This window comes from Orycteropus afer, unplaced genomic scaffold (assembly GCF_000298275.1).
Source record: "Orycteropus afer afer isolate SDZICR_OR568_19922 unplaced genomic scaffold, OryAfe1.0 scaffold01079, whole genome shotgun sequence".
Classification (NCBI taxonomy): domain Eukaryota; kingdom Metazoa; phylum Chordata; class Mammalia; order Tubulidentata; family Orycteropodidae; genus Orycteropus; species Orycteropus afer.
Window position 1 is genome coordinate 90,822 of NW_006922666.1, and position 13,022 is coordinate 103,843.

The 13,022-nt window shown below is 37.5% G+C and overlaps 1 protein-coding gene across 1 annotated transcript in view; it reads left to right on the top strand.

Annotated features, from left to right (window-relative positions):
* LOC103212728 (cilia- and flagella-associated protein 47) overlaps positions 1 to 13,022 on the top strand; it is a gene marked incomplete at its 5' end in the record, with an annotated part of 285,428 nt that overhangs the window by 83,494 nt on the left and 188,912 nt on the right. Inside the window, 5 exons of the mRNA XM_007958686.2 lie at positions 2,906 to 2,976; positions 4,441 to 4,586; positions 7,181 to 7,307; positions 8,099 to 8,310; positions 12,527 to 12,692. Of these exons, the coding sequence (XP_007956877.2) occupies positions 2,906 to 2,976; positions 4,441 to 4,586; positions 7,181 to 7,307; positions 8,099 to 8,310; positions 12,527 to 12,692 (722 nt within the window). The remainder of the gene's footprint in view (positions 1 to 2,905; positions 2,977 to 4,440; positions 4,587 to 7,180; positions 7,308 to 8,098; positions 8,311 to 12,526; positions 12,693 to 13,022) is intronic.

Consider the following 13,022-nt stretch of genomic DNA (forward strand, 5'->3'; position numbering starts at 1 on the left):
AGAGTTGATGCTTTTGAGTTGTGGTGTTTGTGAACAATGCTGAAAGCACCATGGACTGCCAGAAGAACTAACAAATCTATCTTGGAGAAATGCAGCTGGAATGCTCCTTGGAAGCAAGAAGGGCCAGACTTCATCTCACCTATTTTGTTCATGTTGTCAGAAGGGACCATTCTCTGGAGAAGGATGTCATGCTTGATGAAGTGGAGCATCAGTGAAAAAGGCAAAGACCCTCAACAAGATGGATTGAGACAGTGTCAGCAATGATGGCCTTAGGTATAGCAAGGATCACGAGCCTGGCACAGGACCAGGCAGTGTTTCATTCTGTTGTATATAGGATAGCTGTGAGTGGGAGCTGACTCAATGGCACCTAACAGCAACAACATGGGAAAAATATTGAATGATGCAGGAATCATCAAAAGAAGAAAGAAGGAATACACAGAGTTATTGTACCAAAAATAATTAGTCGATGTTCAACCATTTAAGAAAGTAACATATGATCAAAAAGTGATGTTATGGAAGGAAGAAGTCCAAGGTGCACTGAAGACATTGGTAAAAAACAAAACTCCAGAAGCTGATAGAATACCAATTGAGATGTTTTAACAAATGGATGCAACTCTGGAAGTGCTCACTCATCTATGCCAAGAAATTTGGAAGACAGCTACCTGGCCATCCTTCAAGAAGAGATGCATATTTGTGCCCATTCTAAAGAAAGGTGATCCAACATAATGGAGAAATTATTGAACAATAACATTAATATCACACACAAGTAAATTTTTGTTAAAGAACTTCAAAGATGGATGTAGCAGTGCATCAATAGGGAAGTACTAGAAGTTCAAGCTGGATTCAGAAGAGGAGAGGACTTGGAATGAGGGATAGCACTGCTGAAGATGGATGAATCTTGGCTGAAATTAGAGAATAACAGAAAAATGTTTACCATTGTTTTATTGACTATGCAAATGCATTTGATTAGTAGATAATAGCAAATTATGGGTAATATTGCAAAGAATAGAAATTACAGAAAACTTTAATTGTGCTCATGCAGAACCTGTACATAGATCAAGAGACAGATGTTTGAACAGAACAAAGGGGGTACTGCATGGTTTAAATCAGGGAAGGTATGCATTAGAATTGTTTCCTTTCACTATACTTATTCAATCTGTTTGTTGAGCCAATAATTCAAGCTGTACTATATGAAGAAAAATGTGGCATCAGGATTGGAGAAAGACTCATTAACAACCTGCAATATGCAGATGACATAACCTTACTTGCTGAAAGCAAAAAGAACTTGAAGCACTTATTGATGAAGATAAAACACTACAGCCTCAGTATTATTACAGGCTCCACATAAAGAAAACAAAAATGTTCACAACTGAACCAATAAGCAATATGATAAAAACAGAGAAAAGATTGGTGTGGTCAGGGACTTCATCTCACTTAGATCCAAAATCAATGCCCATGGAAGCAGCAATCTATAAATCAAATGAGTATTGCAATGGGTAAATCTGCTGCAAAACGTGTCATTATAGTGTTTAAAAACCAAGATATCACCTTGAGTACTGAGATGCACCTGACCCAAGCCATGGTATTTTCAGTTGCCTCATATGCATGCAAAAGCTGGAGAATGAATAAGGAAGACTGAAGAATTGACACCTTTGAATTACAATGATGGCAAGCATATTGAATATACCAAGGACTACCAGAGAATGAACAACCTCTCTTGGAAGTACAGCCAGAATGTGCCTTAGAAGCAAGGATGGTGAGACTTTATCTCACGTACTTTGGACATGTTATCAGGAGGGACCAGTCTCTGAAAAAGGACAACATGCTTGGTAAAGTAGAGGGTCAGAGCAAAAGGGGAATATCCTCAATGAGATGGATTACCACAGAGGCTGCAACAATGGGCCCCAACATAGCAACAATTGTGAGGATGGCCCAGGACTGGGCAATTTTGTTGTCTTGTACACGGAGTCGCTGTGAGGTGGAACTGACTTGACAGCACCTAACAAAATAGCAGGTATTTAAACTGCCAACTAGAATTCCTGTGAGTGAAAGTCAAACACTAATTACAGCATGGGATGCATAACTTCATTAAGAATGGAGTATAAAGACAAGACAGTGTTATTCATAAAAATCAAATGTAGGAAATGAAAGGATATGGTTAAATAAGGACTTTACTTTCACAGTATCTAATTCATACAACACCACATGACCACTTGTGCAAATCTGAGGTTTTTGTATTTCCAGAATATGCATTTGGCAAATGCTATCTAGAAAGTCAAATATTAATTGGCAGCTTGGTAAGCAAAGTTATCAGGATACTAAGAATAGAGAAATTTGGCAAAACTTGATGGGCTCTGGAAGATATGAAACCTTTCAAGGGAGGCAGTTGCTTCAGACTGTGGCATGTTAATTAATTTTCAAAACACACAACCAGAGAATATATTACTACCCAACTCTCCTTCTAGCCTTTTGGGAAAGAACCACATATGTAACCAATGACCTGAGAGGAGAGAATTTTTCAAGAGAATAAATGTTAGAGAGAGTACCTATTTTGTCCTAAAGTGAAACCACCTATTTTTGAGTCTTTGAATTTGCATTCTTATTATTATCACCTTCAAGCTTGTACTTCTCTTCAGTGTTTTTTTTTTTTTTTTTAAGGTGCATCACTTTTCCAAAGTGGTAGAAATTTGGATGAGTTCATTTATTTATTTTGTATTTTTCTTATTTTTTTTAATTTCTAAAACAATAAAAATGTCAAATGATATTTGAAATACATCAGTGATAGTGCATATCATATTGTAGTTAGCCATAATTTTTAAGGTTCTATGATGTTCCATTAAGATAGAGAATTGTTTTTTAGTTTTGTTTGCGTTCTTGATGTTGTTTTTCTATTTACTTGTGACAGTGTTGCTGCGAATAACAGCATATATAAATCGGCTCGGAGCTTTTCTTATTCTGGAAATGCCTTAAAGACCTGTGAGTAACTCAGAGAGAAACTCTTCTTTGTTTTCATGTGTAGTTTTTATGTGCAGAGCATACTCTGAAATGAAATAGTCAACAGAGGGTGTGTTATGAGATAGAATGGCACACTCCTGTGGAGATTGCTGAGTGGATGGGAGGCCAAAGTGCTAGGCTCAAGACAATTCTGGTTATGCCCCTTTGGAAGACTTTACCCACAACTTACTTTTCACTGCTAAGCTTTACTGTTGTCCCCTGTGCAATGAATATGCCCGGTTATGTGACCTTTGAGTCTCTGTTAGCTTCTTCTGAACTGTTTGAGTCTCTTTAGATGACAAATATCACCAGGTTTAGAATGGTAAAAAGAGCAAAGATTTGCCTTCTTTCATGAAATAACTGTAAGTCTAGACATGATGAATAGAATGATGGATAGGCACGCGGATATGGTGGTGTTCTGGAACAAACTACTCCAGATATAGTGGTATTAAAACACCAGAACTCACTACCATCAAGTCGATTCAGACTCAAAGTGAGCCCCTTTGTGTTTCCGAGGCAGTAAATCTTTATGGAAGTAAATTCCTCAGTCTTCCTTCCACGGAATATCTGGTGGGTTTGAACCACCAAGTTTCTGGTGCTTCTTGATGTAATGGTATGAAATAGCCAAAATAATTTGTGAATATTATCTGTCACACTTCTGGAGTGACTGGCATCAGCTAGGTGATTCTTGCTCAGGACCTCTCATGCACTTCTAGTCAGATGGTGATGGTACTTCCTTCAGTCGTCTCAAAGGCTTCACACGTCTAATGGTTAATGCTGCCTATTGGCTGTAACCTCAGCTGGGACTTAAGCATGGTCTCTCCATATGGCCTGGGCTTCTTCACAGGATGGAAATTCAGTTCTAAAGGGAGTGAGCCAGGAGAGCGAACCAAGCAGAAGTCACACCATAGCACTGCTGCTGCATTCTAACATTTTATTTGTTTGGATCAAATCTTTAAGGCTGGCCTGTATTCAGTCAGTAACAAATAATCTGTGGACATCTTTTAAAGCCATTGAAAAGTATGAGTGTGTGTGTTGAGTATATAAAACAGTATTTCCGATTCAAGTTGTCAGTTACACTCTATAATGTGAACCATTCATTACAAAATCCATACAAAGTTGGAGATTCATAAGTGACTCCTTTCCTACATATGTCAAGGCTAATTTTAAACAGATGTGAAGTTCCCTTATAATGAAATTGTGCATTAAGAAATATTTAATACAGGGTAGTAATTGTGGGTTTTTATTATTATTATATCAAGCCTGAGCTGGGATCATCCGTACTTTCGCTAACAAATGTATGCATCATTTTCTAATCTCGAGTATTAAAGCTTTAGAACTTTTTAAAATTGATCCCTAACTTTAAGTACTATTTGAAACAGCTATTTTATTTGAACAGCACTTATGAAATGATATGTAAACATGTTCTATTTTATGGTTTGGCAGCAATTACGTCCACTTTTATCAAAGAGTTTTTCTGTTCCACACGTACTCTTCATCTGGAAGCAGAAGAGTCTTCAAGCTTGCAGCTCTACTATCTTCCATTTAACATCCACATCCGCTATTGTGTTATCATCCTGAGCAATCAAAAGGTGAGAACAGAATTGTGATCCGTGCTTTCAGCATGAGTATCCACTTTAATGAAATAACAAGGGTGTTTTTTTTAGTTTCTGTAGGATCACTTACACATGAAAAACAATATAGCTTATTAGATATGTAAAATGGAATTGAATTTTATACTTACAATGACCACTAAGGAAGCAAAATACTGTTTTATAGTAATATTAAATATAATTTTTTATTTTCTTTTTAAATAATTTATTTTAACTGAACTACATCAAAATTCATGAAAAATAGGAACAATGGTATGACCAGTAGTTTCATCAAATGTGTCACAATTGCTTACATATAATAATTTATAATATAACCCTAAAAAATGCTAAGATTAATTCTCAGTATCATAGTAAGTTGATTTTATTCTTTTAATTAAACTATTTGAATATTAACACTTGCTTTCATAAATTTATATCAATTAATCAAAATATAATCACACTTAAGTTGGCATCTCAATTTATTAAAACATGACTTTTGATTGCATATACTTTGTCCTTGTCAGAGAGTATGTTAGAATAAAGCAACATTCATGAAATTATATTGCTGTCAAGTGAGAAATAATGCCCTTAATCTAAAGGATTGCATTGAAGTATAATTACTTATGTGGAGAAGGACATCTATTAATTTACATATTCAATTATATTGCCAATTATATTGAAAAATACAATTACATGCTTACATAGATAATCAAACATCCAAGTCCACCTAGTTGGTTCCTGTTCCTATTAAATGTGGGATAATTGCTTTGCCATTAAGAACCACCTGTTGAAAACTGTATAGCAAGCAGATTTCTATTTAATACCTTTCCACATATAAAACAGAAATATTTCTACTAACATTGTGGTCAAGAAAAGGCTAGTCGTTTCATTTTGGCCGTTCTTTAGAAGTTTCAAATAAAAATGAAACGATTTATGTATAAGCTGTTTGAAAGTCAGAGTGCCTACCACTGCAGTAGAGTTAATTCTGACTCATAGCTATCCTATAGACAGAGTAGAACTGCCTCATCGGGTTTCCAAGGCTGTAATGTTTACGGAAGCAGATTGCCACATTTTTCTCCCACGAAGCACGTGATGGGTGAACTGCTGACCTTTTAGTTAGCAGACAAGTGCTTTAATCACTGCACAACTAGGGCTCCTTGAAAGTGGATGTAGTTTTCATCAAACTTCATAGAATTCTTAGGGAGAAAACCTACACAAGACCTAAAAACTCATACTACTAAATGTCTGAAATTCAAAGAAATTTCTACTTTGTGTACTTGGGCGTAGATTGAATGGAGGAACCTCAAGTAGAACTAAGGCTCAGATCCTGAAGAATTGTACCTTCTGGGAGGAGGGGTTGATAGACCCTGCACAAAGCACACAGACACTGCACAGTACACAGCAGTGTAGTGACACAGGCCTGGGGTTCTGTCGTCACGGTGGTGCCTCAGCATGTCAATGCCTGCTCTGTGAAATCCTGGGTTCCCATGGCCACCACATCATGTAGGAGCCTCCAATGCTGCAGGAGGATCTGGGGTTAGGAGTGGCTGACTGGCCTTCAGCAGCAGCTATTTACTGTGGCTTAACCAGCCCTCTCCCAGCAATCTTTGGACCTTTTAATTGAACCAACCTAGACACCTCCATCTGGCAAGTAGATTTCTCTTCTAGGCCTTTATTGTCCTTTTTCTGTCTGCAGTCCTTGGTCAAAACCAATTGAAACCAAAGTCCAGGTCTGCAAGGAACAGGGGTAAGGAACAGGAGTAACATCCCTGGACAATTTATGCAATTGATCTAGTTCCACACCAGTGCTCCCCTTGCCAAAGAAGGTTTCATGACTCTTTTGAAATAAATCCCAAACATGATATGATTTTAACCATAAATAACTACTTTTAAAAAATGCCTGATGATCAAGTGCTGAAAGGTCACAGCCATTGAAAACGCTATGGAGTACAATTCTACTCTGAAACACATCAATCTTTCCCTATATCATGTTGCTGCGATTGCATTGACCTCAGCTTTATTTCTTCACATTCTCAGTTTGTCTCTCTAAATTCTTGTCTCCTTATTCATTCTTTCAAAAAAAATAAAAAATAAGATCCCCACAAATCCATTTTGAAACTCCACATTTTATAATCTAAACTCTTGGAGGCAACAAAGATAATGCCCAAAGTGATATCAACCCTACAACGATAAGCTACAGAATAATTGGTGGGGGGGATGTTTTGTTTTGTTTTTCCTTATTTACTTGGTTTTTTTGTTTTGTTTTGTTTTGAGCTAAATATCCCAAAGATATTTGTAGTAAAGATCAATTACTATTAGTATCTCCCTGAGACATTCTGAATGAACCTTGTGTTTTAGTAGAATCCAAAGTTTCCCCCACACTATGATAGGGCTGTAGTTATCTCTCTCCACCCATTCATAGCGTATCTTGCTTATAAATGTAAACTGTATGGGTGTCCTTGTGTTATGCTGAGTCATCCCTGGCAACTATTTATTTCTACTTCTAGTATTGAAAGAGTTTTATTAAAAATGATAATCATGATTTTTTTTCCTGAGGTTTTAAAATTTAATACTATTGTGTGGTTGCATTTTAGATTGGAGAATTAATATATATTGTGAAAGGAAAAGGTTTGAGACCCTTGCCCTCAAAATTTATTCCACTGAGTTATTCACATCCACTCAACTACGGTACTACTCCAGAAGAAGGTAGAGTAAGAATTTGTTTCATTTCACTTGTGAGGTTGAAGGGTCATATAGTGTCCTAACCATCCTTATAGTTAGCTTCTCCAGTATTCAATTAGATTTTAGAAGGCTCCCTTTTAACTTATTATATCACCATATCTATCTATCTATCTGTCTATCTATCTATCTACTATATGAGTACTACTTTATTGATTAATGAAAAAATAACAATGGTGATTGCTTTTAAAACTAAAAAAAAAAAATCTTGAGATAAATATTGAAATTTGGCATGTAAAATATTTTCTCAGCAGAATTTTCCATTTTCCAAATAATTTGGAACACACTATATTCTCAAAATCTATATGTCTTCATAGGATCTGGAATTCTACTCTGCTCTCTTGTTCTTTAACCACTGACCCTTAAAGAATTAAGCTTTAAAGCAGAAGATTGTTAGTGAAAGAAAATGGCCTGTCTTTGTCTAGAGGACTACTCCCCTTGACTTCTAATCTCTGAATGGAGTGCCATGGTAATTGGAATTTTTGAGCATGTTCATGACATGCCTACGAAAGAATTATTTAACTATAAATTTTTATATAGAGAGAATGTCAGCTAAATGCATTTCCTCTAATTTCTAGAGATTCTGTTTTGAACTACTGAATTAGAATTACTACTAACATGTCATTCATTTTTGTTTATTCTGTTTAATAAAGGTCATAACTGCATTTTTCTATTTCAGACTTCCCAAACCCATCAGGAGTAACAATATCAAGTGCATAACTGTTCATCACATTCACCAATACTTTTGTTCTCTCTAGAGCTCATTTGGGAAGATCCCATTCTGTATGTGAACTGCGAGCTCAATCAAACGCTGGACATGGAGCTAAAATTGCCACTGACTAATGAAGCCAGAGAAAAGGCTTTGGCTTTTGCAGCACAGCAGCAGATGTCAGATCTTGAGTATGAGCGAAGGTTGATCACAGGCACACTGGAGAGCAGCAGTATCCGTGTGGCCATCGCCGTTCTAGGGCTGACCATGGTCGAGGTATGAAAGCAGGACAGATGATGCACTTAAATTACTCTCTCTTTAAAAGTATACAGAGCTCTTTTAGAACTTAATAACAACATTTTTACATAGAAGAATGATAGGTTTGTACTAAGTGCTAGATTTTTTTTTCTCTCCAGAAGACATAGCAATAGTTTTTTTTAACCTCATTAAATAAAACAAAACATTCTTCTGTGTAATCTTATGTACTGCAGAGAATTTACTGTAGTTGTTAAATTCAGTTTTCAGCTCTAGCTACACATTAGAATCACCTGGAAATTTTAAAATAATACCAATGCCCAGACCCCACTCCAGAACAATTAAGTAAGGATCTCTTGATGGTGTTGGTGTGGGTAGGGGGGTGTTTTAAAAAGATGCCTTTATGGGACAAGGTTGTAGTCATTCTTGGCCACAGCGAGCTACCCATCGGGAGGAAGTAGTTAGACCTGAGGGCTCAGGACCATAGTCGCAGGGGCCATCAAGCTCAAATGGCATAACATACTACGCAAAAACATTGTTCCCCATCCTACTTCAGCAAGTAGCAATGGGATCTTAAAAGCTTGCAAACGGCCATCTAGATGCAACAATGGGTCTCTCCTTGTCCAGAGAAAAGAAGAATGAATAAAACCAAAGATGCATGGAAACAATTAGTCCAAGTGACCAGGTTTGCTGGTCTGATAGATACTGATGTAACCACTGAGACTATGGCCCCTAGCTGCCCTTCAGGTCTGGAATTGAACCCACTCCTGTGGCTTCCATACAAGCTAAAGACCGGCATATGAGCTGAACAGTTACGTTAGATAGATACACTCCTAGGAGAGATCAGTCATGGGAGAGTAGAGGGCTGTGTATGCACAGGGAGACAGTTTAGGGGCAGGAGTGGATTGGAAGGAAGGACACAGGGAAAAGATAACTATCGGGAGGAAGTGGGAGGGGAGCTGTTGCATTGTGGGAAATTGTAGTCAATGTCATGAGACAAAGTGTATGTGAACTGCTGCATGGAAATTGAATTTGCTCTGTAAACTTTCACCCAAATTACAGTTTAAAAAAAAAAAAAGATGCCCTTATGATCCTGAAATGATCTTCTCTGGGTTTAGATTATCAGGTTGAGAACCCAGATGCTAACACTGTCTGGTTGTGCATCTGTGAGCGGTTACTGAAAGTTCATCAAGCCTCAGTTTTTGCATTTGTAATATGAAGATATCTGCCATTTTATAAAATCTAAGTGGGACTTATGTCAAATTATTAGCATACTCTCTGATATGTATAAGAACACTCTATAATATTGTTGCCATTATCATTATTACTATGTTGTTGTTGTTATGTGCCGTTGAGTCGGACCTGACTCATAGCGACCCCTCCTTGGGTTTTCGAGGCAATATCACTACGGAAGTAAATTGCCCCATCTTCCTTCCAAGGAGCGGATGGTGGGTTTGAACCACCAGCCTTTTGGTTAGCAGTCAAGTGCCTTAGGCACTATGCTACCAGAGCTCCTCATTATTACTATAGACTCTAGTATTACTGTAATTTTGCATATTACATGCCCACAGTAAATAACATGCACTCACATAGAGCACATAGTTAACTAAAGTGCAAGAAGGTTGTGCAGTTTGCACAAATTGTATAACATGTACATTATTTGCATAAAATATGGTAGTGCTGAACTCTATATAATCTCCTATTGGAAATACGGTAAAATCTTTCTCCACAGAGTAGGTAGAATTGTTCTTCTATAATATAAGCTGCTCACGTAGCCTCCTGGCTATTCTTCAAACACTCCCGGCATACTCTCGATGGTCTTTGTGCTTTTACAGGGCTGCGTCCCTCAATCAGTTCACCTCCCTGCTGAAATGCTATCAATGAGATTCCACTTTAAATATATGTATATATCATCCCCTGAGGGAGATCTGGTGGCGTAGTGCCTAAGGCATTTGACTACTAACCAGAAGGCTGACGGTTCAAACCCACCAGCCACTCCTCGGAAGGAAGGTTGCACAAGCTACTTCCCTAGTGGTACTGCCTCGGAAACCCAAGGAGGGGTCACTATGAGTCAAATCCGACTTGAGAGCAGTGAGTTTGTTTTGGTTTTATCATCCTCTGATAATCAAAATGCACCTGTTTGAACCTACCAGCTGCTACCTGCTTCCAAAAAAACTACAGCCTAAGAAGCCCCGTGGGAAAGTTTTACTCTGTCAAATAGCAGTGCAGAATCAACCCTACAGCATACAGCAACAACAACCTCCACCGGACATCTTCCAAAACCTTGGCTGTCTTCAGTTTTCTCAGTAGCTAGCACTTATCATTGAAAAAGTAGCATAGTTACTTGTTTATTTATTTTCTATCTCCACTAAGGGAATATGAGGAACGATATTTGTTTACCTAACTCCCGTATCACCCAAAACCGAAACCAAAGCCATTGCTGTTGAGTCAATTCTGACTCAAAGTGACCTTTTAGGACAGAGTAGAACTGCCCCCATAGGGTTTCCAAGGCTATAAATCTTTATGGAAGCATACTGCCACATCTTTCTCCTGTGAAGAAGCTAGTGAGGTCAAACCACTGACTTTTAGCAGCTGAGTGCTTTACTTACTGTGACCCAAGGCTCCTCAGAAAACAGATCACCATACAGCTTTTGAAGAATTAATGATGGTTTTTTAAAGGATGACCTAGATTTTTATAGTCCGATTTTCTTAAAAACATCAAGACCCAGGACTCTAAAGCTCTCTTGACTGACCATCCACACTGTGCTTCTCAAGAATCTGAGGGCTCTCTTCAGCTCGGACCGAAAACATTCATCCCTCCCAGGAACAGTGAATTTGGGAAGGCTTGATTGTGCTGTGGCTAAGGTATTTGGTGGCTAACCAAAAGGTTAGCGATTCAAAGCCACCACCTATGAAAGACGAGGCAGTCTGCTTCCATAAAGATTCACAGCCTTGGAAAACTCATAGGGTCCTTATGAATCAGAATCCAGTCAATAGCAGTGGATTTGTTGTTGTTGTTGTTGTTGGTTTTTGTTTTGTGTGCAACTCTCAGCACACTCTTAAAATACTCATTTTCAATGAGTGGCCATTTCCATCTCCAAGCCTATCATAGTTCTTTCTTTTGACTTTTGAAAATCATTTTCTTCATTCTTACCATTTAGCAAGAGATTGCATTTAAAAGAAAAATGGTTTAGGGAGGTGGATTTTCTTCATGAACTGACTCTCCATGATGTATGCACATATGTGTTGTTGTCGTTGCTGTTGTTATGTACCATCGAGTCGGACCCGACTCATAGCGACCCGTCCTTGGGTTTCCGAGGCAGTATCACTACGGAAGTAGATTGCCCCATCTTCTTTCTGCCTTTGCCTTTGGCTTTCTCCCTGGATTCCTAGCACACTTTCAGTGTTTGTTTATCAGTGATAAAATTTTGTGTTTTATTATGTTCCATTTTATATAGACCTGTTTCCCCCACTAGATTGTGAATTTCTAGAACTCTAAAGAACTTTAATCATGTGTTTTTGGCTACCCTCAATTCCTTGTGTATAATAGGTTCTCTGTCCTTGCTTAATTGAGTTGAACACTTGCCTGAATAAATGAGCATCATTTTTAACCTGCTTGATTCACACTTGGATGACTGACTTTATTTGCAGTGTCTCAATTTTTTAAAAAGGGCAATATCAAACTAGATTGTTTTTAGTTGAGTGCTTGCATGGGATTGAGTTGTAACTTACATTATATGAGTGATGGTTGAAGAGACCATCATGGATAAAAAGGATTTTGGGAGATTTGTGAACAGGTGGCACTTAGTTGATTTTATGTATTCACAGAATTGTCATTAGCAAAAGAGAAGGGACTCATTCCATACTGCTGTTAAGAATTAGAAATAATCAAAGGGTAGATGTTAAGGAGGACCAGTCTCAAGATGAGGATAGTACTTTCTCACTAGTGGAATTGTTTCTTCCAGTGTCAAAAAATTCTTCAGCATACAGTGCAATGAAGCAGGGGACTTTTTGCATCATTCAGTAAAGAATGACTCCTATGCCTTTCTCCAATTAAATAATAATGTGGCTAAAGAAGTGAATTAGTTCAATCCCTTCATTAATTTGGGCAATTATAATATAGAGATAGATAGATAGATATAGATATAGATATGATATTTAAATGCATAAGGTTATCATTTGTGTTTTGAAAGTAAATGTTAAGAGAATTGCATTCTAATTTTTTTTCTTTTTCCAGTCTTTTATGTTCTTTAATTCGTCAATGTTGAAGAAGCCTAAATCCATTTTATATGTGACGGAATTGAGTCTTGCTGAACACTTCCATATCCCCAAGAAAGTCTGTATCCCTCAGGTTTCAGAAACTGATGACACATCTCAAACACTTAAAGATACAAAGAATAAAGGTAATATGTGGACTGTACTATCTAGCACTGTTCTAAACACTGGGAAATTATCTCTGGTAATAAACTGTTCATAATATAATTGAAGTGATGGTTCAGCTTCATAAATACCAATTCTTGAATAATATTTTGCATTATGTATAATCGTCATATTACAAAATAATAATCTAAATGATGTACCGAATTTTAGTGCTAAGTTATTGGGCTGAAATTTGCAAACCTGTGCATGTCTGAGAGTTGTTGTTGTTGTTGTTGTTAAGTGCCGTCGAGTCGTTTCCGACTCATAGCGACCCCATGCACAGCAGAACGAAACACTGCCCGATCCCGCGCCAG